This window comes from Apodemus sylvaticus, chromosome 19 (assembly GCF_947179515.1).
Source record: "Apodemus sylvaticus chromosome 19, mApoSyl1.1, whole genome shotgun sequence".
In the NCBI taxonomy this organism is placed as follows: Eukaryota; Metazoa; Chordata; class Mammalia; order Rodentia; family Muridae; genus Apodemus; species Apodemus sylvaticus.
This window is the reverse complement of record NC_067490.1, coordinates 12,516,986-12,542,518: the sequence shown is the minus strand read 5'-3', so window position 1 is coordinate 12,542,518 and position 25,533 is coordinate 12,516,986. Positions and strand designations below refer to the sequence as shown.

The following is a 25,533-nucleotide window of genomic DNA, read 5'->3' as shown; positions in this document are numbered from 1 at the left end:
CATACTTCCAAGGGGTAGGGGCCTTGTGTGGTACCATTACGCGCCCAGCACAAAAGGCAAACACCGCATGTGGTTGCAACTGCAAGGAGTTTTTCCAGACCTTGTTGTCTAAACAAACAAATAAATAATTAATAAAATCAAGGTGGTTCTAGGAATTGGAGTTATCTCACCCTCCCCATGGCCAAGGGCTGCTGTCTGCTGCTAGCTGGGATTTCCACCTTTCCCCACCCTATCTTATCACTAGCTGGTTTCAACCTCGGGCCTGCTGCAGCAAGTTATTTTTGCTACCTCCGCTGCCTAGGTGTCTAAAGGCAAAGCTAAGTCTTCAGTGGCTGAAGAGGTTTTAACAGTTTTTCAGTGCTGACTGTATAACACAGGGCGGGGGAGGGGCAGTATTAGTTACTTTCCTCTTGCAATTTACAGAAGATTCGTATTGGGGGCTTACAGTTTCAGAGGGTGAACCCAGGATCGTAGTAGGGAGCGTGGCTGGAGGTACGTGTGGCCTTGGGGCTGTAGCTGAGAGCTCACATCTCAGTTTACAAGCATCAGGAAGAAGCAGAAGTGGGGTTGGGGGGAGGACTTGGGATGCTGTGGGTTTTTGAAACCTCAAAGCCCGCCCCCCCTCCCGCAGTAACACACCCCTTGAAGGCCACACCTCCTAATCTTTCCTAAACACCAAATATTCAAATATATGAGCCTAAGAGGGCCTTTCTCTTTCAAACCACCACAGGGAAGGGTCCTGCCCATATTGTTGGTACACTCAGAGGGTGGAAGATGTCCATCTTCCCACAGAATTGGCCTCTGGATTGTTTAGAGTCTTGAGTCAGCTAAAACCCAGGCCCAGAGTAGACAAATATAAATGCAGTTTATACGGGTCAGCCTACATACACCCTTTAAGACAGTTCTTAACCTATGGGTCACAACCCTTTGGCAGACCTCTATCTCCAAAAAATATTTACACTATAATTTGTAACAGGGGCAAAATTACAAAAAATATTTACACTATAATTTGTAACAGGAGCAAAATTACAGTTACAAAGTAGCAACAAAAATAATTTTGTGATTATTCCCTACAACATGAGTATAACTGTATTCAAGGGTCACGGCATCAGAAAGCTTGATATCCACGATGTAAGGAAAGGAGCACTAGAATCCTCTGCCCCTCCTTCAGGGCAGCGGGGGCTTCCTGGAGAGTCAAGGCCGCAGGCCCTGAGCGGGCACACTCAGGCCCCTCCTGACTAGCACCCTGCAAGCCGACTGGGTGGCAGTCGGAACCTAGCCGGCCTCGGGGCTTTCGGTGAGGCACACACTGATTCATGACCATGACCTCTCCCTGCCTAAGCAAGTGGGGCTTTCCATGCTTGGGAGCTGGCCTGGTGATGTCATCTGTGGGGTTGCTATGGCTCCCTTGGCTATCAGTGCAGGAAGGGCAGCTGCCAGCCTACGAGAGGAAGAGAGTAGAAAAGCCACCGAAACCAGCAACATCTCAGCCATTCCGTGGCCTTTCGCCGCCTGTGGTGACCTCGGATATTAGCACCAGGTTCTGTTGTCTATTTAGAATCATTCTCATGGCCTTCAGAAAACTGTTAGTTCTTGTTTTTTCTTTTAAGACAGTGACTCATGTATCTTAAACTGCATGCAAGCCTCCTGCCATAAGCCCCCTGAGGAGTTTCGATTATAGAATATGGTGTTGTGTACCCAGTTTGTTTATTTGTTTGTTTGTTTTTTCGAGACAGGGTTTCTCTGTATAGCCCTGGCTGTCCTGGAACTCACTCTGGAGACCAGGCTGGCCTCGAACTCAGAAATCCACCTGCCTCTGCCTCCCAAGTGCTGGGATTACAGTTGTGCACCACCACTACCCGACAGACCCCAATTTATTTATTTATTCATTCGTTTGTTTGTTTGTTTGTTTGTTTGTTTGTTTTTCCGAGACAGGGTTTCTCTGTGTAGCCCTGGCTGTCCTGGAACTCACTCTGGAAACCAGGCTGGCCTAGAACTCAGAGATCCGCCTGCCTCTGCCTCCTAAGTACTGGGATTAAAGGCGTGTGCCACCACTGCCTGGCCCCCAATTTATTTTTAATTGAGTCAAATTCATATAACATGAAAATCACCATTTATTTGTTTGTTTGTTTATTTGTTTGTTTGTTATTTTCTTATATTGTGTTTGCCAGGTTAGCTTCAATCTCAATATGTAGCTCAGGCTGGCATTAAATTTGTGAGACATCTGAGGGAAAAAAACTTTCTAGTCTTGATCATTTAAGTAATAGAATTGCCGGATCACGTGATTATCAGCACAGAATTTGGGGAATATCTTCTCTTTGGAATGTGCTTGCTAAATGACAGACTAGGCACTTAGAGGTTAAGCCTTTGTCATGCTGAGCTGTATCTCTAGACCCCTTTGCCCCTTTTATTTTGAGATAAGGTCTCACTAAGCTGCCCAGACTGGCCTTGAAGCCACCTCAAAGCTCAGTAATGCCTTGAGCTTATAATCACCCTGCCTTACCCTCATTAGTGCGGGGCCAAAAGGCCTATTCCAACAGGCTCTGCCAGTGTGCATCTGTGTATGCGTGTGTGTGTGTGTGTGTGTGTACACGCACGCGTGTACACCAAAGTTCATATACATGCTAGGTGGGCTTTCTGTCCCAGCCCATCGATCACAATGGCATACTACGTGGTCACTCATAATTAATATAAGCGGGCTTCCTCCCATTAAAAGCAGGTTTCAGTCACGATTTCCAGATTTTTACTTTCTTTCAGTTTGTTTGATATGTCTTATATAATCCCTCACAGTGACCACTTCCCTGTGTGTTCTTTGTTTTGCCCTCTAACCCCACATGTCACACAGAGGGCAAAGATAAGCCTCCATGACACCCCAGACCTAGGGCCTGCCTGCTTTAAGCCTACCAGTTAAAACTCCCATTAGGAAAACACCCTGGGCCAATAGAGTTTAGGCTCATTTTTATGCCCTCTTCCTCCTTCCTGCTTTCTCTCTACATACTCCCTGACCTCCCTGTGTGTGGATCTCAGGAATGCTGTGTAGACCCCCCAGGGACCTGTCAGCTGTCACCACTCCCGGGTGAAGGAGCTATCTCTGTCTTAAAGATCTTAAACTGTAGCAGTCATAGGTGGACTTAAATGTAGTCAAGCTTCAGAATTCTGTTTTATATCTGGTAAAAAAAAAAAAAAGGCAGTCTGGAAGTCCATGCCTACCAGGGTACCTGTGTGCATCCATAGAATGTGTAAAGGATTACAGCACTGAAGAGCTGGGGAAGTACCTAGAAAAAGGTATTTTCCACCCTGCTTCTTACAAGATCTGAGGCTTCCCTGTTGAAGGAAATTTAGCTCCTGGTAGTGACACCCGTCCTGGGCAGGGCACTGCTCCAGAATAAAGGAAGACTCCTGTAGATGACAAGCCTCACGCTTCTGATTGACAGCCCCTTCCCCAAGCTAGAGTCAGCTCTCAGTCTGCAGGGTTCCAGGGGAAGGCTCTAGACTGTAGTCTATGACCATAGGGTCCAGAAGTGCCAGTTAGCTGTGATGAGACTTGGACCTCTCTGCCCCAGCAGATTTCTATGCCTGAACTTTGGAGAGATCTACCCAAGGAGGTGAACTGCGTCTGAAAAAAACACATCTGTCAGCCACAGTGTACAGCTTCAGTGTATCTTCAACCCTGTAGAGAGTGCAGAGCTAAGATGGGGATAGGTGCTGGGGAAACATTCCTGCCTGTCCAGTCTGTTCCCACTTCTGTAAATATAGGAGGCTGCTCTGCTACAGCGGAGCTACCCCCCAACCCCAGCTCCCCCAACCCCCTCCATTCTTTCCATTGGTTTCAGTGTGTTCAGATGAATACTTACCTAGCCCTTTCAGTCTGTCCTCACGGTCTGGCTCGACAGGGCCAAGGACACGACCTTGTTCCTCCTAAGTTCAGGTGCGTGGACCATTCCTCAAGTTGCTTGGCCAGAGGATAGGACACAGCTCAGTTCCTGGGTCACCTGTGACTCGGGGCGGCAGGAGGAGCATTGCTGAGGCGTCCGGATTGTTAGATGGACCGGCACAGCCTAGCAGGGGCTCCTGGTCTGTCAGTCTCACCATGCGAAGGTGGAATGTCCGCAGAGGAATCATTGTGCCACTCCTCCACCATGGTGGACAAGCCTTGCCAAGCCCCTGGTTCGCCTGTCAGGCCACTAATGTAGCTCACTGTGTCACGAACATGGAATCCCTGGGCCAAGTCTGACCCTGATATTCCTTGTTTTGTTTTGTTTTGTTTTAATTTTTTATTAGATATATTTATTTACATTTCAAATGATTTCCCCTTTCCTGGTCCCCTCCCCTCCGAAAGTCCCATAAGCCCTCTCCCCTCTCCCTGTTCCCCAATCAGTCCCCTTCCTCTTCCCTGTCCTGGTATTCTCCTACACTGCTGCATTGAGCTTTCCCAGGACCAGGGGTCTCCCCTCCCTTTGATGTCCATCCAACAAGGCCATCCTCTGCTGCCTATGAGTCTGGAGTCCTGGATAACACCATGTTTACTATCTGGTTTTTTGTCCCTGGGAGTACTGGGAGGCTCATATCGTTGTTCCTCCAATGGTGCTGCAAACCCCTTCAGCTCCTTGGGTCCTTTCTCTAGCTCCCCCATTGGGGACCCTGTGCTCAATTCAATGGCTGGCAGAGAGTGTCCCCCTTTGTATTTGTCATGCGCTAGCAGAGCCTCCCAGGTGACAGCTATATCCGGCTCCAGTCAGCAAGTACTTGTGGGCATCAATAATAGTGTCTGGGTGACCCTGATATTCTTATGGTGGCGTTGGTTACCTACCTACCCGTTGTTGACTTGACCTCAGACATGAGTCCTCAGAGTCCGTGGAAATCACAGGGAGCAGATACAGGGCATCCCTGTCACATGATGAAGAACATGTCAGCTACTGAAAAGATTTTCTTAGGAAAAGAGCAAGAGTGTCAAACAATTCTTATGAGTATTTAGTAGACACTGGGCTGGTGTGGGCTGGTGTTGTCTACGGTGAAGGGTCCATCCATTGAAAAATGCACACTAGAGCTTGGGCATGTATTTCAGTTGATGGCAGGGTGTTTGCTAAGTGTGGTAGCCTTGGGTTTGCTCCCCAGCGCCACATAAATCAGGTATAGAGTTGCATGCCCATAATCTCAGTACTCATGGGGAGAGGCAACAAGCCCAGATGCTCAAGGTCATCCTCAGCTCCACAGTAAGACATAGCCAGCCTGAGATGCAAGAGACCCTGTTTCAACAAAAAGGGATAGTCAAGTGAATATGTGAACGGATGGATGGATGGGTGGATGGATAGATGAATGGATGGATGGGTGGGTGGGTGGGTAGGTGGATGGGTGGGTGGGTAGGTGGATGGGTGGGTGGGTAGGTGGGTGGATGAGTGGGTGGATGGATGGGTGGATGGATGGGTGGGTGGGTGGGTAGATGGATGGGTGGGCGGGTGGGTGGGTGGGTGGATGGATGGATCTCAAGCTGGGAATGGCACAGAGAGGAGCTACAGGTAGCCTTGAGCTGTGTGTTGGGGCTGATTAGTTTCAAGTACCTTTGTGAGGCTATTTCCTATAACTAGAGCTTCCCTAATCCATGAGGCTCTTACAGAATGGAACCCTTCATCCCTGTGCTGTACTTGGATAGGAACAGAGGGTCTTTGGGCTGTAGCCCAGGTTCATTGGGTCAGGACCACAGGCCCTGCAGGTAGCCACTGTTCTTGTACCTGGGCTGGCGAGCTAGGTCTCAGGCTAGGCTCTATTACAAGCTGTAGACACCCATGGAAAGCTGATATCACAGAATCTTCTGCCTCTAACAGATGTTACTCACTGTCAGCATAACCTGAGGAGCTTTGATGTACAGGCAGGCCCAGCTCCCCACTTCAGTTTTGTAATGAGGTCTGTTTTGTAGTCCTGACTGCCCTGGAACAGGGTAGAACAGGCTGGTCCACTTGCTTCTACCTTCCAGATGCTGGGGGCAAAGGTATATGCAGCGATACGCAGCTTAACACCCTCACTTGGATAAAGGCTTTCCAGAGGACTAGCAGTAACTAGGGCCAAGACCAGTTTGGTTGTCTGGTCTGGTATATAGCACTGTCTGGGTTGTCATGCTAACCCACCGCGTGTCCTGGATGTCCGCATAAAGTTGTTGATGCAAAGGGTGGATTGCAGTTTGCTTCTGAGTGTCTACTGGAAATGCTTGGCAAGAGGGCAGTACAGGTTGTAGCCTGGGGCAGTAGGCCAGGTTCCTGATGAGCTTCTTCTTGATTTGCCAACGATCAGTTCAGAGGACTCTGGACTTTTTGCCTGTCATATCCATATAGGGGACCATACAAAGGCATCCTTAAATATGGGGTTCTCCTAGCCCAGGTCCCCTACCCATATGATAAGCCCCTGTGTGTCTGCTCATCACCCACAACAGAATACTTCTGAGACCAAATTCGGGATTTTTCTTCACACCAAGAAATTCTACAGTTCTCTGTGGATGCCGTCCGGGTATCCCACAGTGTTAGCTCCATTTTGATGTTATCTTTCTGGATATAGTATTGGGTCCCACAGGTTAAGGGCTCAGTCCCATAAGAACCACCCCCCCCATTCCACCATTTTCAAGCCTGCGGTTGTAAACCATGTTTGTGTTTAAACACACAAGTGGAGGGGGACGGTGTCTCTCACAAAGCCCTCTTCGTACTCTATCAGTTATGCAGGAAGAGCTGGTGGCAGAAAGCAGGAAAACAGTTTCCTAAAAAAGGCGCACAACTCAGAAGAAGAAGAAAGGGAGGCGTGTAATACAGTGGGGTGGCCTAGCATGTTTATTTCCTATGTGTTCAGCAGCCAAGACACTCTCCCTGCCCTGCCTTTAGGTTTCTATAGAAGGTTCCTTCCGTACCCATGACTGGTTATGTCACTTGGCCTCTAATGATCAGCTCACCCTTCAGCCCTTTTCTTGCCTAGAGGGCCACCAGGGTCATAGCTGAAAGTCCCAACTATCTAATTACATGGTCAGCCCGCCACTCCACTCCGCCCCCATCCTGAGCCATTCAGTCATCTCACTGATACAGCATGTAATTATCACTCTGGAGAGTCTAATGATCTTAGGGGCCGTGTGCTAGGAAAGAGTATGATGTGTTTGTGTTTTTACAGAGACCAGATGTTCCTCGTTATGTCCCCTGCATTACCCACTTCCCAAGGACAGTCATGGCTCCAAGGTTGCAAACCACAGCTGGCCCCTTCCCTCCCTTTGCGCCTTTGGCTAGTAGGTCTAGAGTGATGGCAGTCCCCAAGAGATGCCTGTGTGTGACAGAGTTGCTATCAGTTTGGGCCCTTGCTTGGACAGGTGGGGCACAGACACCCCTGAAACAGCCCCCTTTAGCTCTCGTTAACAAAGGTTGTTCCTTTGTACACACAGATTCCTCCTTTGGAACACCACCTGGCTATGGCTGTGCCGCAGACCAGGCTGAGGAACAGCGCCGGCACCAGGACGGGCTGCCCTACATCGATGATTCACCTTCTTCCTCGCCACACCTCAGCAGCAAAGGCAGAGGCAGCCTGGCCTCAGGCGCCCTGGAGCCCACCAAAGTGGTGAGTCAGAGAGGTACACCCTCCAGGCACTGGGGTAGATGTGGAGTGTGGGTGGGCACCGAGCTCTGCTCTGGGCCAGGCCACTGCCCCCATGGAGGAGACTGTGTCCTGAAAGGCAACTCCTTGTTCAGGGACATATAGCAAGTAGGTGATGGCACCATTAGCGGCTCATAGAGAACTCCTTTCGTGTTGTGAATTAGAGGAAGGAAGCCCTCTGCATACACTTCACAGGGAGGCCACGGGCTGCTTTATAACTTGAGCCTAGAGAGGGAGGTGGCTTGTGTTTGTCACACAGAGAGTAGCCATGCCAGAGACCACTACCTCAGCAAGCAGGACTTACATGGTGGTCCCAGCTGGAGTCCTCAGCTAGGCTGATGCAGCCCTGGCCCTCTGTTCAAGGGGTACACTCACTCCCTTTTCAACAGAGAAGGTCCTCACAGTAGCTTCGTTTGACCGAGTGAGTTTGCACTTGACCCGCATCAACAGCCCCAAGGAACTTCTCTGACTGTCATCTCCACGTCACCAAAGTGTAACTGATGTCAGTTACCAGCTTCCTCTCAGGTCGTGTGGCTAATGAATAGTAGAACATTTGAGAGGCCATCTACCACATTCCCAAGTAGCATATTGTGTGGACCAGCCTTCTCTCTGGGGAACATCACCCCAGGCACCTGCAGGCTCGACAGAGCACTTCCCACAGCGAATCTGCCCAACCAGCATCGTGGCCTGAGCCATCCTGTAGTCCTCTGGGCTGGGGCATTGTTGAAGGGAGCTTTTTTAGTGATGGCAGGGGCATGCTCTTCCTGCCATCGGAGTGGGACACCTCCCGTGATGATTTTAATGGTCAGTTTGACACAGTGAAAATGTCTCAATGGGGACCTTCTAGATTAGGATGGTCTGAGGGGATTTATCTAAATTATGTTCATCCGTGTGGGAAGACCTGCTCACTGTGGGCAGCATTGTTCCCCAGGCTTGGTGTCCTACGGAGAAAACAGGTGTCCTACAGAGAAGACAGGTGGAGTGCCAGCGTTCATGCACAGAATGTTCTCTCTGCTCTTGACTCTGAGTGTAATATGACTGACTAGCTGCTTCGGGTTCCTGCCACCTTAACTTCCGCACAGTGATGGACTGTGATCCTGAGCAAATAAGTGTTTCATCCCATAACAAGTACGCATGCGTGCGGTGCAGTGCGTGGCGTGCGTGCGTGTGTGCGTGCGTGGTATGTGTGGCATATGTTGCATGTGCAGCATGGTGTGAGTGGTTTGTGTGCGTGGCGTGCGTGCGTGAGTGCGTGGTATGTGTGTTTGTGTAGTGTTATCAGGATGTGGTTTCTTTTTTCTTTTTTTAATCACAGCAATAGGAAACAGCTAAGATGGGTCCTCCTCTGACTCCTTGTATTCTTCATGAACGGAGTAAATCATTGTCACCCTAGAGCAGTTTCTCCTCCTTGTCGTTGGCCATTTTGTCTTTCTGGGTCTTTGACATCTTCTCCCCTTTGCTTACCCTGTGTGCAGATGGTTTCTACCCTGGGTTTCAACAAAAGCAGGAGAGTGGGACTAAGGGGCATGGCTTAGTTTGTAGAGTTTGTATTTAATACACACAGGACCCTGGCTTCCAACCCCAGCACCACGTTTCCCTCCTTTGCTGGAACAAAGCCCTAGAAATGTGTCTTGTCACCAGGGTTGCTTTGCTCTGGGGTGGACACGTTTGTTGGAAGACTGATTCCGTCTTACGGGTCTGTGATTTCCAGTGGTGTTTGCTGAGCGCGTTCTTCATTATGAAACAGGAGGATGGGAAGGGAGGCCAGAGTGTAACATATACCCGCTCCTTGCGGCTATCACCTCTGTCCAGCCATCTCCCAAGAGCTGCCGTCACCACCCAAGCCCATGTTCTCCTTGATCTTGAGAGCCAGCTGACCTACTTCTTTGATACAGGCCTGGTCCAGGTTGGCCTCTGTCCTGCTGGTCTCCCGATGCAGATGGTGGCCTGTTAGCACCCAGCTCATCCCCGTAGACTCCGGGCAGAACCTCTTCTCCCTTCTCCAGCCCCCTTAGGGGTCCATAAAACCTGCCTGCCTCCCGCGGCAGGGTGTTGCACATCTGCGAAAACAGGTCTACAGCATCCCCTCCCCTCTAGGCATTCCACCAGAGGAGGTGGCAGCCCAGCACTTGTCACCTAGTTTTGTTCCAGCAACCCTCTGCTCAGATGCTTATTCCCGTGCGTAAAGCCCTCAGGGTAGAATTCCATCCTGGCTCGGTGTCCGACACACCCTTGGCTTGCTGATGTCTCTTCTTAGGTTCCTTAGGGAATGTGGTGAGTTCGGGACCAGAAACACCCTACCCTGCTGCCTAAGGTTCTTGTGCCTCCCAAATCCTGGTTTGTTCCCTGCTGCTAACCTGGTGCCTTTTGGGCTGTTGAGCATTAAGAGAACTTCCCTGGAGATTCCATGGCAACACACAAGCTCAGTGGAGCTTCTGGAAATCAGGGTTCTCGGTGAGCATCCACCCCAAGGAGCTAGGTATTGAATTGAGATGGAGCAGAGGCCTGGCACCCCCTTACCATGGTAGCAGCAAGAAGGCCTCAGGTGGATTTGTTGATACAGTGTCTACTAATAGAGCTTCTCTGTGTGCTGGGATCTCCCCTTCTGGAGGACTGGTTTGCCTGTGAACGTTGGGCCCTGTGCAATTTGGGCTTGCAAGCCATTGCAAGCTGGGCTCTAGGGCGGTATCTAGCTTATAACTTAGCCCTGGCCCTATTCAAACTAGAAGAGAGTCCCTGCTCAGCAGCTATGCCGGCTAAGAGTGAGGGCCCTTTGTCTAGCAGCTGTGCTGGCTGTGAACCGTCAGTAGAGAAAGCTGCACCCGGATTGGTCAGTGAGCTCCCCTGGGAAGTCTTGAAAGACCTACTAATAGACCTCACCTGTGGGCTTGGTAACATTTGTTACTTTGTTACCATGAGTCCAGTTTGTTTCTATTTATTCTTGGATGCCTGTCTCTGAACTCAGGTTAGGCATTAGGGCTTCTACCTCTTTGTCTGCCCTCAGCTGCCCTTTGCCCGACCGAAGCTTCCTCCTAGAGAGAACCTCCCTGCCTGTAAGGCCCTGATGACAGAATGCTGTGTGTGCAGCTTGGGTTATAAACAGCCAGTGCCAGCCCTGTCCTTTGCCCTCTTCTCTCTCGCTGCTTGTGGGATGCCATCAGCACTGTTCTGATGCCCCAAAGATTCTCCATCTAAGACGATTCCTCTTTCGTGCCCTGTCTCCATCCAGCCCAGCACCTTCCGAGGACCAGGTGGCCTCACCCTTGGAATAAGGAGAACTGGACTTAGCATCATCTGCTTGCACAGTGTTTCCTCCTGGCTTTCCAAACTGGGTGGGTGGGAGGAGTACCATGTTTCCGTCAGGCAGCATCTTACACTGCAGGGGCAAGGGCGTCACCGACCCTGCTGACCTCTCCCTGCATCCCACTGTCTCCCTGGAGCTCACAGTAGCAAGATTGTTCTTAGAAAAGAAGGAGGGCTGGGCGATGGTGGCGGTACCCGCCTGTAATCCCAGCACTTGGGAGGCAGAGGCAGGCGGATTTCTGAGTTCGAGGCCAGCCTGGTCTACAGAGTGAGTTCCAGGACAGCCAGGGCTATACAGAGAAACCCTGTCTCCAAAAAAACAAATATAAAAAACAAAACAAAACAAAAAACAACCCCCCCCCCAAAAGGAGGAGGACTGCATACTGGGGGCAGCTGCCAGCGTCAAAGGCCTGCCGTCTTCCTAACCCCTTCCCTTGTGTGGGCCAGGTGCATCATCTAGTCACAGTGGGAGACGTGCAGAGAGGGACAGAGCTGCTTCTCTGAGGACCTGCCTTCCACTGGGCCGAGAAGTGAGCATCACTCCTTCAGATCCTGCATATTTGGGCACCGTGGGTAGCAGCATCCTATCAAACTTGAGTGGCACATTAGGATTTCCCCATTTTCCTGCCTTTAATGGCAGGACAGTCCTGGATTCCTGGGACCTGCTTGCTTCCCACTTAGATCACTGAGACTCTGATAGAGTCCTTGGGATTTCATAAAGGCCAGGCCCCAAACTAGGACCTCGCCAGGTCTTTGGGATTTGATGATAAAATGAATCTTAATTGAGCACTGTATGTTCCAAACATGGGCAGTTTCAAGCTCAGGCACAGCTATGCCCTGGAGGCTCCTATCTGGAAGCCACTGTCTGGTGTGACCTGTAGGGATATGGGTTATTTCCCTGTAGTGGTGACTGCCACCTACACACATTTGCATGGCCACCGTTTAGGCGCGTGACTGCCACCTACACACATTTGCATGGCCACCGTTTAGGCGCGCGCGCACGCGCACACACACACACACACAAACACACACACAAACATCATGTGGCAGTGACAATGAGGTACAAGTCCCAGGGATCCAGGTAGGACAGGAATTAGACAGTTTATATCTAAGTGATAAAGGCCCAAGGCCAGAGACTCCCTGGGCAACCCTGGTTCGGCAACTCTGGCCCTGAATCCTGACCCTGGGCTCTTCTTGATGGACCTGCAGTCTGTACCATGAACTATTTCCCTCTTACAGACTAGGGAACCTAAAAGGGCCAGCAGCGTTATTGAGACACAGAGGGTCCTAATGTCCAACTATAGAGCCTCCCCGAGGCCTGAGCTGTCCTCAGTCAGGTCCTTCCTTGAACCCAGTCAGTGCGACTAGGGGTTATACGACTAGGTACTCTCCAGAGACATCTGTAGGCATCCTCTGTGGGATGTAGAGGCCCGGGATGTGGTGGAGCGTCATATTGCATGGGATTGCCTGCTAACTCCCAGGAGAGAACCCCTCAGCTCTAAATGTCAGCATTGCCTACATTTTTCCTCTAATGATTTAGGAAAATGAGTCACAGAGGGAGCGGGGAGGTCCCAGGGTAGGGTAATAGGACTGTTAGAGTTGGCTCTTGGACTAGGAAACCAGGAGTGGGCGGGGCTTTTAACATCCCATAACCCTCCATGGATATGGGCGGGCTTTTCCCCTTGCTGGCATCCGCCTCTGCCTGTAGGTGGGGCAGGTTGGCCGGTGCCACACAGTGGTTGGTTCCATGGGCACGGCCGACCTCTGGCATCACCCGTGGCTGGGGAGAGAAGCAGGGAGTGGCCAGGAAGTCAGGCAGCACTTTCTGTTGCCTTTGGCACCACCCCTACTATTGGACTGCCAGGCGTGTCATAACAAAGCGCTACAAGCTGTGCTGTGTAAACAGCAGAGAGGTCCTTTCTCAGAGGTGTTAAGACTTAGATCTAGCTGTTACAGGGCTGTTTTCTTCTGAGTCCTCCCTCCTGAATCTATGAATGAGTGGCCGTACACAACTACTCTTGGATCAAGTGTCTTCTCTGTATGACAGACACATAGTCCAGTTCTTCTGGAATGCTAGTTATCCTGGCTTAGAATCCACCCCACAGTCTTCATTTCAACTTCTCTCAATTCATTCACATCCTCAGGTCTTAGAACTTCAACATAGGAATGGGGGACATGACACAATGTATTGGCTCATGGTCTCCTGGGATATGCAGGCCGCCACCCCCTATGTCTACACCCAGCGGCATATCAGCTCTGTCTTGGTGGAGACAAAGGCAGCAGAGCTTCCTTGTTTTTATCTGGGAATGTGCTTGCCATGGGGTCCCTCCTACCAGCAAAAGAAAGTAGAATCAGACAAAAGTCCCCCTGCCCTCACAGGCAGGAGCGTGTAGCACACAGCTGCAGTGGTCACAGTCACAGGAACAGCAGCATGCCGAGGGAGGAGGTGGTGCTATCCTAGGGGCCTGGTTGGTCCAAGGTCCAGGTTGTAGAGTCCGTCAGGGAATCCTGGTGAGGCGCACATCAGATAAAGGGCAAGGAGCAGAGACCTTTTCTGAGAGCAGGAATCTGCATGGCCAGGCAGTAGGCTCTGATAGAGCCCAGCTGCGGCCACCTTGGGTCAGAGCCTCCTTTTCCTTCCATGTGTGGAATAAGGCAGCGGCTCCTTGGTCCCAGGCACAAGGCAAGAAGGAGAGGAGGCCCTGTAGCCTGCTCAACATGAAACTTCCCACTCCCTAGTTTGTGGGGACCAAGGGTGGCCCTTGACTGAGTGGCCCTCTAGATTTTAGTATCTAGTCACTACAAGCTCTTGGCTGAATGGGTGCCAGGGCTATTGGGACCTCCCTCTTCTTGGTGGACCGTCTCTGGGGACTTTGTCCTCAGAGGGAGCTGATGCCTCTGCTTCTGTCCTGCAGAGTGAGTTGGATTTGGAAAAGGGCTTGGAGATGAGAAAGTGGGTTTTGTCCGGAATCCTGGCCAGCGAGGAGACGTACCTGAGCCATCTGGAGGCCCTGCTGCTGGTGAGTCCGCGCTGCTGGGATTCACCTCATACCTCATTCTAGATCTGAACTCCTCTAGGGGCTGGGAGAGACCGACTTGGGATTTGTAAATGATAGAGCTAGCATGTAGTTTAGTGGTAAGACACTTATCTGCCCAGCATGCCCAAGGTCCTACCTGGGCCTGATTGAAACACCAAGATAGATAGATAGATAGATAGATAGATAGATAGATAGATAGATAGATAGATAGATAGATAGATGCATACATAGATACATACATAGATACATAGATGAATGAAGCTAGGTCGGTAGATTGAATGAATGAATGAATGAATGAATGAAGCTGCTTCACCTGTGCCGTCCTCTAGCCCATGAAGCCTCTGAAAGCCGCTGCCACCACCTCTCAGCCTGTGCTGACCAGCCAGCAGATTGAGACCATTTTCTTCAAAGTGCCTGAGCTCTACGAGATCCACAAGGAGTTCTACGATGGGCTGTTTCCCCGAGTGCAGCAGTGGAGCCACCAGCAGCGTGTGGGTGACCTCTTCCAGAAGCTGGTGAGTGACCATAGCTGAGAAAGAAGGACTAGGTTTGTCCCTCGGACACGTGTCACAGGGAGATAACCCAGGAGACAGTAAGGGAGCCTGGGGCGTGTCTTTAATACCTTTGATGCCAAAGGGCAGGCTGTTGGGAGGGAGAGGTGTGGGGGGGGGGGGCACATGGCCAGCCAAGCTGGAGTCCAGTGAGTGTGTTGTCCTGATCTTGGCTCCCTTCTGTTTTTCTTGGAGTATCCAGTGTCCACCCAGACCAAAGTGCCTTTAGGACCAAAATGTTTTTGCTCTTAGTGGACAGGTGACTGACAGCATACTGGGTCTTGGTTACGGGTTAGCCTCTGTATCTGCAGGTTTCTCCTCTGTGCATTGAGCCATCCAAGTGCTGAAAAAGAATTAATTATGCATGTAGTACATGCATACAGTCTTTTCTTTGGCATTATTCCCTAAAGAATGCAGCACCGCAGCAGCTATTTACGTAGTGGTTGCATTGGATTAGACCTAGAGGTGATGCAAAGCGTGCGAGTCTGGGTGTGAGGTACACACGTGTCGGGTCAGCTGCTCGGGAAGCTGAAGCAATAGGATGTTTGAGCCCAGGAGTTTAGGAGACCAACCTAGGCCAACATGGGAAGGAAGAGAGGGAACGTGTGTCACTAGGAACCTCCACAGGGAAGCTTGGATCCGGTGACAGCCACATGCCTGCCACGAGGGGCTATTGGACCCAGGGACAAGAGGAGTTAGACAGCAGATTAGGGTTTCCGGAAGTCCTCGGTAGATCAGAACTAACCAAGAATCTGACAGGTGCCCGTGAGAGACGTTAGTACTGGGTAGGAATAGGAAAGGAGGGGGTTCCTGGCAGAGCTGCCCAGCAGAGAGATTACCCCTCCGAGACGAGCCACAGGAAGCCAATGCTGGCCCTGGTCTGTTTCTGAAGATGGCTAACCCCTAATTTCCTAGATTTCCTGTGCTTCTTAAACACACACACACACATACACACACACACAGAGCTCACCTCATTCACCCCCACTTGTACCAGATAGGGTTCCCACAACAAACCAAAGTATAGATATCACCAAAGTCCAACTTGGTGAACCAGCGAGTTTTATTGGGGTGACTAACAAAGTGACTGCTTGAGCAGCAGAACTGACTCAATGGCAGCTGTATCACCAAAGCCAGCACAGCACAGGTGACAGCTCACAAACAAACGCTGAGAACCCGGAACACACTGCCCGGTCTTCAGAGAGTGTCCTTTTAGGATGCCTCAGCTGCTCTATGCCTCTTCCAGGCAGTTTGGCTGGTTTCTGATTTTTCCAGGCAGCTGGTCTGCGTCTTGTCTCAAACCATCTTTGCAGCTTGGCTTGTCTGAGAGAAACTCAGCTCTTACTGTTTGCTTTTGCAGAAGGGGATGCCTAGTGAATCTGGTCAGTTTCAGGGACTTCCTGAAGCTATTTTGAATTGTTTACCTTTCAACTTCAGGAGCTATGTGCAGAATGGAATGTTCCAATCTTGATTAAAGGGTTATGCAGCGGGAGCCCGGTGGCCCCAGTCGGTCCAGGGTGTGGCTTTCGTCTTGGCTGTCTCTTCTTGCCATATGTCAATAAGTTTTAAACCTTGTAGAGCAATAAGTTTTAAACCTTGTAGAGCAGACTCAATCAGAAGACTACAGAAAAGCAAAGAATAGTGCAGGGGGGAGAGGCGGCACACCCAGCACTCTGCCTAAAAATAGTCTTCTGAAAGCACTCAGGGACTTTTCTTCCCCAGTCTTCTAAAACTAACGAATGCTGAGACATAAATTTTAGGATGTTACTTTCGGTTTGTGTGTTGCGCTTCAGCTGTGCCCATGTATGAGATGCTGCAGGGGAAAGTTGATCCCCAGTTGCTCAGCTGAGCACCTCGTGTGTTTAACCTGGGCCGAATGCTGAGAACTTCCCAGGACAGACAGACAGACAGAGCCCTATACTCCTCCCTTTCAGATTGCAGCAAGGCTAGCCCAGCATCCTCTCTGGGAGTCCTTAGGACCAAGGAGTTCTCTGTGCCTATTCCAACGTTGTCACCTCTCTAAAGCCCTGGGCTCTTGAGTTATTGCAATGATGCCCCTTTCCTGTTGTGAATGATGTTTTGTTTGTGATTGAAATTCACTTCCCCCAATCCCTGTCTGATTCAGGATCCAGTCTTGTTATGTGTATTTGGCTATGATGTCTCTCTAGGCTCCTTCTGTCTGTATCAGCTCCTGAAACGGATGTTTTTCTGAAGGGGACAGGCTGCTTTGAGTTTGTCAGACGTTCCCTGCGGTCTTTTTGGTACAGAATGACCACAGTAGGGACAGTGTCCGACAGCATACTAATGAGATACTGGCAATCCCCACTTAAACCATTATCGTTCGGCTCCAGTTTCGGGTTGCCAGATGCATAAGAATTCATTTTTTTTAGTATTTCTCATGTTTGAAAGAAGCAAGTCCTTAGGCAGTAGGCAAGGAAAGTCACAAAAGTGGTCCTCGGCTGAAATGCTCCAGCCTCTGCACAGAGAGGCCGTCATGACCCTCTGGCAGTAGGTAGGCCCTCACTCAGTGGCCTGCAAAAGGGAAGCCAGGGTGGAGGAGTATTCCGAGTCTTAGGGTTGTTCTGTGGAGGACAGGAGGTATGGAATTCAGGCATGAAGCAACTTCTCTGAAAAAGCCCATATAAATGCAAATGCACGTGGAAGTGAAATGTATGCTCAACCCAGAGAGAACTCCAGGAACAGCAAATGCTACACCAGGTTTCTAGCCCCCAGGCAGCTGCTGTGGGAGGCTCAGACCTAGCCAGCAAGTCCCCACCCCCAGGTCAGGTCCGAATGCTATTGCTTGTGAAGACTAGGTTTTTTCCCTCACTGCCCCGAATGATGTGAGACCTAGAGATGATCGTGGAGAGGCCACATACCCTTCCATCTTCCGTGGAAATTGTGCTTGGTTGAGTGTGTATCTGAGCAGGATCTCAGTGAGGGAAACCTCTCTCAGTGTCTTTTATTGAATAAAGAACAAGCCCTATACCTCTTCCCTCGTGGCTGGTAGGCCTTCCACCTGCTGGGTGTGTGAGAGCCAGGTGCCCGCTGTGAGGTTTAGGAAGGGCAGCTAACAGTGAGAGCTTCCCTTTCCAGTCAGCCTGACAGGATCAGATAGGAGCCCAGCAGCATGGTTCCCAGGATCCATGGACCGTGGCCAGGGCGGCCTCCTCCATTTCACCTGCATAGGAGCGTTCATCTGGATCCTCACCTCAAGTTTAATCTGCCGCTCACGGCATCCTTTATGCAAGCAAGAGTGGGAGGACTAAGATGGAGCTCTAAAGGGGGCTATTACCTGCCCAGGGCTGTGACTCACTTCTCAACGTGTCATTTTAGGAGAGGGAGTCGTGCTCGGTATGTGGGGAGGTGAAGCAGGTGGGAGGCAGTCGCGCAGAAGAGCAGGTTTCTGCAACCCGCACGCTGTCTACCGTAGCTGGGATTTTTCCAGAGCTGTGCACATGAAGCCAACCCTCAGAAAGGTGGGGAGTGGGCACCTGTTCCACCTCCGACTTACCCCCTCCTCCTTCCGCCCCGCAGGCCAGCCAGCTGGGCGTCTACCGAGCCTTCGTGGATAACTACGGAGTGGCCATGGAAACGGCAGAAAAGTGCTGTCAGGCCAACGCTCAGTTTGCAGAAATCTCTGAGGTAATGATCGCGATCACTGGGATGACGACTGTGCAGGCCAGAGTACTGCCGGCTCCCACCCCCTCGCTGTGGGACGGGAGTTGGGAGAACAAAGTAGAGCAGTAGAAGGTTGAGGATGAACCCCAGCTGTGACTCAGGGTTCGCTGGGTCGTCGTTGCCACCACGGGACACTGTCGTGACTCAACAGGAGCAATCCTGACAGTGCTGTTAACCAAGGGGCAGGGCCTGATTCCAGAGGCTCACTGATGTCTTCATCTGTTTTAGATTGCTATTGCAAAGTGTTCAGAACTGTGTACTTTATAGGAACTACAAGTGTGCTCAGCTATGGTAAGAAACTGAGAAGCCTGATCATACTGAGTGTCTTGGTGAGGTTTTCACTGCTGTGAGCAGACACCATGACCAAGGCAACTCTTCTAAGGACAACATTTAATTGGGGCTGGCTCACAGGTTCAGAGGTTCAGTCCATTATCATCCAGGCAGGAGCATGGCAGCATCCAGGCAGGCATGGTGCAGGAGGAGCTAAGGGTTCTATGTCTTCCTCCAAAGGCAGACAGGGGCCTGGCTTCCTGGCAGCTAGGATGAGGGTCTTAAAACCCACCTCCACAATGACATACTTCCTCCAACAAGGCTTCACCCACTCCGGCAGGGCCACACCTTGTAATAGTGTCACTTCGTGGGTCAAGCGTATTCAGACACCACATTGAGGTACATCTGTTGAGTGTCTTGCTGTATCATGACAGGATGTCACATGTCAGGATAGAACAAGCAGACTAACTCAGTTAAGGTCTAGCCTTGTGACCTTATCTAATCCTAACCACTTCAAAGATGAGTACGTAGTAGGGGTTCCTGTTCCTGGTGCACGAACTTTTGAAGGACACATTCAGTTTCACATTTCATTGGGGACTGCCTTACAGTTCAGAAGTGTAGTCCATTATTGTTGTGGGAGGAAGCCTGGCAGTGTGCAGACAGACATGGTGTCAGAGAGGAGCTGAGAGTTCAACATCTGGATCCACAGGCGGCAAGGAGAGAGAGAGACAGACAGACAGACAGACACACACTGGGCCTGGTTTGAGCATCTGAAACCTCAAAGCCCCGCCCCCAGTAAGACACTTCCTCCAGCCTGGCCACACCTCCTAACAGTGCCACTCTCTGTGGGCCATTTTTATTCAAACCACCGCAACGGGAGGCCACAACTACTCTACATTCTTGTCAGTAGAGACTGCACAGAAGCCATCTGCTCTGTGGCTTTCCTGCCAACAGTCTTTGAGCACCAGGGTTCAAAGCTGCTGTGTCTGTAGGGCTCTCCTAGAGGAAGCTCCAAGCTGTGTCAGCCCAGGCCGAGCGTTGCTTTCTCCCCATAGTATTTAACCTTGACGGACTGAAAGCTCAAACCGTGGAGTGCCGTGAGCCTCTAGGCCTTAAAAGAGCGCCTCAGATACAGAGACCATGGACAGACAGGACAGGACATTTGAGGCTGGCAGCCAGGTCAGGATCTCCCGTAGGTCTCTATCTCTCCACTCTACACAGGGTTCTTCTCCCTTCCCCGTCATATCTCTGCAATGTCAGTGGCAGCCATGTGACATTTTTCTCTCTTGGGGGCTTGCTGTCACTATCAACCTTCGTATAATTCCCACTCCTCAGAGCCCCGACTGACTTCTCTTCCCACAAACGAGGATTCCGGAGGAAAGATCTCCATACAGAAAGGCAGTGTTAGAAAGGAAAATGTAGGTGCCGGAAGGTGACTCGTGGGTAAGAACATTTACTACGCACGGATGGGACCCTGAGTTTAAAACCCTAGCACCTCCATGAAAGCCAAAGGCCACGTGTGCCTGTAATCCCGGCATTGGAAGGCACAGGCAGGCGCTTGCTGGACGGCCAACCTGGCCAACTAGAGAACTTCACGTTCCAAGAGAGATCCCGACTCCAGGGAATAAGACGGTGTGCAAGGGGGGAGGGTGCTCAGCGTCTCCTCCGGCTTCCGTAAGTAAGTGTGTGAGAGATGACCTCAGGATTGCCAGCAGTAGCCCTCGGAGAAGCACTCGGGCACACACACTCAAGAAAGAGAAGAAATGTAAAGTTTCTTCACATGGGGTGATTCTTGTAGTAGATATTCAGTCTCAATCAGAGGTTGTGACCCCAGTTTTGATATTCAGTTCCCAGATAAAAGACACACAACTTTTATGTTTATAATAAGCCTTAATTCACACTAGAGCTGGGGAGCTGTCTACACTCTGCTATCATGTCTACTTCCCTATCAATAACCCCAAGTTATAACTTGCTCTGTTCCACCTGGGCTGCTCTTAACTCCAGGTGGCAGCCCTCATGGCCATGTTTTCAAACTCCTACCCCACGGCATCTCTCCTCTCTCCACCCTCCTCCTTCCATCTCCCCTCGTGGTTCTCCGCAGACCCAAAGCCCAGAACCTAAACTCTCCCAGTCTCTCTTCTGCCCAGCTACAGGCTGTAGGCGTCTTTATTCACCAGTCAGGGATAACACGGGGTGAGGTGGTCAAAGTTACATAGTATCCGTTGTGCACATGAAGATTCTCTCATCCGGGGACAACCAGGTCTTGGGGACCAGTATTTAGCATTACTTCAAAAGCCCGAACCTCCACAGAGTTGGGTTTCTCTTGCTGAGAGTGAACCTTTGGCTGTCATACCTGACCGGTGTTCCAGGGCCTTTGTACTATTTTGTCATCTATCTCATGGTCTAGACATCTATTGTCTCGGCTCTGATCGCCTACTGTGGTAATGGCTCATGCTACATGCATTACACCATCTTTTTGAAACCTACAAAGTACCCCACTCCTTGTCAGCCATACTTACCTTAAATATGCAATCTTTTTTTTTCCTTGTCTCTTTTTCATTAAACTAACTACTTCCTGTTCCCTTATCAGCTTCAGTACTTGTATAAAATCCCAAATGACCTGGATTTTCTAGTTAAATGACCAAGACTGAGTCTACCCAGACAAGATTGTACACAAGAAGGAGGAGACTATGGTGAGGCAAAACCTGGGGAGAGGTTCACATGGTCCTACTGTGTGCTGCAGCAGGGATCTGGGCCAAGACTGGAGTGCAAGGCATAGGCCGGTGGCTCTCTCAGATGTGAACAACATCTGTTCTGTTCTCCACATGTGATGTGTGTTTATAAAAAGATAAAGGGAGATAAAATATGTTCTATGGGGGTGTGGTGAGGTATGGGGTGTGGTGAGGTATGGGGGAACGGGGTGCCTCGGGGGAACTGGGTGCCTTGGCAGACCCATGCTGAGGTATCCTTCCCCCTAAGGGACCAGCCACTCGATGGTATAGTATAGAATACAGTTTATTCAGGGCATGGGGAGAGGAGTCAGGTAGTAGAGTCAGAGAAAGGCAGAGAGAAGGAGAGAGTAGAGAGGTAGAGGCCGCCATGACCATGTGGAGGGGGGGAAGGGAATGGGGAGAGGGGGAGCAAGAGGCAAGAGAGAGGAGAGGCAAGCAGCCCCTTTTATAGTGGGCCAGGCCTACCTGGCTATGGCCAGGTAACTGTGGGGTGAAGTTTAGACACAATGCTAACAATCTGTATTTCCAAAATGCCCCCAGAGAAATGGGAGCTACCTAAAGAGAGAAAAAAGGAAGCTTACGGAAGCAGCAGCAGCAGGCTGTGTGCTTGTGGGGGGACTGCATCCTGGGACTGTCGGTACTTATACGTGGGGCTCTCTGAAGGCTCACCCACAAGTGCAGGGCAGATAATGGTGTGTCAGTCTTTCCCAAGACCAGTTGCGAGAGAGCTGTGTGAGGTGTTATCCAGAGACGCCCATCTGGCTTCTGTGGGATTAAACTAGAGTTCGAGAAAGATGACTTCCGGGGTCAGATATAGGGGAGAATTTTGTGATTCAACTCTTAAGTCTCCTTGAGTCAGAATACCTTGTATCTCAGGGGAATGTGGAGTGTGGGCCACTCCCACACTCCAGGGAGCTCAGCACCCTGCCTGCAGTCTCCTGGTTAGCTTCCATAGCTCCTTAGACCCTCTGGGAACTGCTGAGTAGGACATGGTAGGACCAGCCACTGCAAGGGCTGTTAACCTCTGAGGAAAGGTACCCAAGTGCACAGCAGGGTACCTTTGTCCCCAGTGAGCTAGGCAATAGAGTCCTAAGACTTTACTTGTAGCACAGGATTAGGAGGGTGATCCCAGAGGCCCTTCCTATAGAGTGTTCCTATAGTGTGTGTACATTTATTCAGGAGATGTCAGGATGCCTGGCAGCTGCCTCCCAGAGACACCACATCACAGGGATGCTCTAATGTCCTCTCTCCACCTCTGATAGAACAAGACACCTCTTTGATATCATTCCATTAACAAATCCTTGCTTTCCATCTTAGTAGTTCACTTATAATGAAGCAATTCATTTGCACATTATAGCCAGTGTGTGTATTTCCATTCATGAGACTGGCTAAAGGTAAAATTTGACTTTCTGGCTAGTGGTGCCCCACCCCTAGGCCCCTGCACTAGCCGTCGACAACGGTGAACGAGGATTCTTCTGAATGATCAGTTCCTTAAATGCTGTTAGACTGCTCTAAGTACACACTTTGCCTCTGCAGACTTCTGTGTCTCAGAAGTTTTCCTCTGTAATGATTTTGTTCCCAAAGGAGCATTGGTGGGAGGGCGGGCTGTCACGGCACTGAAGACAGAGACCAGGGATGTTGCTTAGGGTGGCCACATAGGGCAAACTCCCAGGACAAGGAACTTCTGAGCCCTGGGTGTCCACTGAGCTTGAAAACCCTTGTCCTAAGGGACCATCTAGGGTAGTTGTCAACCTTCCTGCTGTTGTGACCCCTTAGTACAGTTCCTCATGCCGTGATGAGCCTCCAGCATAAAATTATTTCATCTACACTTCATAACTGTAACCTTGATAGTTATGAATTGAAATGTAAATATCTGCACTTTCACGGTCTTATGAAGGGGTCGTTTGAACTCTAAAGGGGTCTCAATCCACGGGTGGAGAACTGCTGGTCTGGGGCGTTACCCTTCGTGCTCATCTTGGTCACGGGTCATTGCTCGACCTGTGCTTTCATTTGGTGGCTCAGAGTGGCCCCGTGACACACAAAGGTCCCTGTGGGGAGAGAAGCCCGAGCTTCCTGTCCGGGCTGCTGCCGCTCCGAGTGAGCATGTCTTCCTTCTCTCCACAGAACCTGCGAGCCAGAGGCAACAAGGACGTCAAGGACCCGACGACCAAGAACTCTTTGGAAAGTGAGTTCTCTCGGCAGGGGAACGGTCCTTTGTGCCTTTCTAGTGGCAACCACTTCCAACAAAGGGGGCAGGCGTTGCTGGAAAGACAGACAGACGCTACACCTCATTGGTCACCATTTACATCTATGTAGAAGCCTACTTACAAGTAGATTTCACCTACTTCAAGTTAGACTTCACGCAGTGAGAGAGAGGAGGAGCGGAGATCAGCTTTGGTCACGGCAGGGCAGAAGGGATGAGGTCAAGACAGATTTCTCACTAACGACGATACTAGGAGAACATTGCAGGAGTTCTCGGGTACCAAGCCCAGGGTTCTGAGCCTAATGAAGTGTGATCCCTGTGGCCGGCATGGGAGAAGGAGAGAGCCAGTTCTCAGAAGCTACCCCTTAGTACAGTTCCTCATCCAGTGCACATGTGTGCACATGCACACACAACATAAATCAATCTATGTCTTTTAAAAATATATCAAGAGCTAGAGAGATAGTTCAGCAGTTAAAAGCCTTAACAGCCCTTTCAGAGGACAGGACCCAGGTTCAGTTCCCAGCGCCCACATGACAGCTCACGTAGACACAGTATTTAAACAGTATTGGTGACACATGCCTATAATCCCAGCACTCTGGGAGGCAGAGGCAGGTGGATTTCTGAGTTCAAGGCCAGCCTGGTCTACAGAGTGAGTTCCAGGACAGCCAGGGCTACACAGAGAAACCCTGTCTCGAAAAAACTAACCCCCCCAAAAAAACAAACAAAAAATCACATATTAATAAAGTGTCTCTGTGAAGACCAGCAAGGTGGCACACACCTATAATCTTAGCATTCAGGAGACACCGTTTAGGAAAAACCTATGTTTGAGGTTGGCCTGGAATACATAGTGAGACCCTATCTGAAAAGAAATACACACATTGAAGTGCCTGGCGCAGAGACATGCAGCTGTAGTCTGAGGTACTGAGGAAGCTGAGGTGGGGTATTCCAAGTTTGGGACTCGTCTGGGCAAATGAGAGCCTCATCTTAAAATACTTCATAAAATCTTTTTAAAAGATTTATTTTTGTTTTGTGTGTATGAGTGTTTTAACTGAATGTGTGTATGTGCACCCTGTGTGCCTAGTAGCACAGAGGTGGAAAAGGGCATTAGATACCCTGGAGCATGTGAGCCGTTCCATGGATGCCGGGAAGCAAACCCAGATCCTGAGGAAGAGCAGCAGGTACTCTTAGCCACTGAGCCATCTGGCCAGCTCCCAGATACCACTGGTACTTGTTGATATTGTATGAGTGTGTGTATGTGTGTGTGCACGTGTGTGTGCGTGTGTGAGTGAGTGTGTGTGTGTGAGTGCGTGTGCAAGTGTGTGTGTGTGTGTGTGTCTGTATGTTGGTGTGTGCATGTAAGAATGGGTTTTGCCTATGGAGGCTAGAGGCTTTAGATTCCCCTGGAGCTAGAGTTCCGGGTGGTTGTGGGCCACTTCTTGTGAGTGCTGGGATCTGACCTTAGATCCTCTGGAAGAACAAGAAGTGCACTTAACAACTGAGCCCTTCTGCAGTCCCCCAAATTACTGTTAAAAGTTAGAGTGTGTGTGTGTGTGCGCGCGCGTGTGCGCGTGTGCGTGTGTGTGTGCGCGTGTGCGTGCTGGGGAAGAAGAATATGCATATTGGCTCCCCTGAAGCTGGAGTTACAGGCGGTTGTGAGTTTCCTGGTGTGGGTGCCGCTGAGAAGCAACCCCCTGGAGGAACAGCATGTTCTCCTAGCTGACAAGCCGTCCCTCCAGCCCCCTTAAAGTCTCTTTTAAGAATACCATCACGTTGTCTCCACCAGCCCTGAAAGGAGGATTGTAGTTCTCCTCTTTTATAGGTAATAGTCTTGTTTCTTCTGCTGCAGCTGAGTAGAACCACTGAGTTCTTTGTTTTGTTTTATTGGATTTTTGAGACAGGGTCTCACACTGTGCTCCAGACTTGTCTAGAATTCACTACTATCCTCCAGACTCAACCTCCTGTGTACTGCGATTATTGATAAGAGCTTCCACACGTGTCTTAGTTGAGTACTCCATAAAAAATGGTTTTTTATTGGGTCTGGGACTATAGCTTGGTGGTACATATAGTGCTTTCTTAGCATGCACACACACCCATGTTCAGTCTCAGTACACATAAGCACACACACTTAAAAGTTCATTTGG

The 25,533-nt window shown here is 50.3% G+C and overlaps 1 protein-coding gene across 1 annotated transcript in view; it reads left to right on the top strand.

Moving 5' to 3' along the window:
* Nucleotides 1–25,533, top strand: part of Bcr (BCR activator of RhoGEF and GTPase) — a 129,682-nt gene that overhangs the window by 61,688 nt on the left and 42,461 nt on the right. Inside the window, exons 2-6 of the mRNA XM_052163220.1 lie at nucleotides 7,409–7,581; nucleotides 13,836–13,940; nucleotides 14,288–14,473; nucleotides 18,044–18,151; nucleotides 23,314–23,374. Of these exons, the coding sequence (XP_052019180.1) occupies nucleotides 7,409–7,581; nucleotides 13,836–13,940; nucleotides 14,288–14,473; nucleotides 18,044–18,151; nucleotides 23,314–23,374 (633 nt within the window). The remainder of the gene's footprint in view (nucleotides 1–7,408; nucleotides 7,582–13,835; nucleotides 13,941–14,287; nucleotides 14,474–18,043; nucleotides 18,152–23,313; nucleotides 23,375–25,533) is intronic.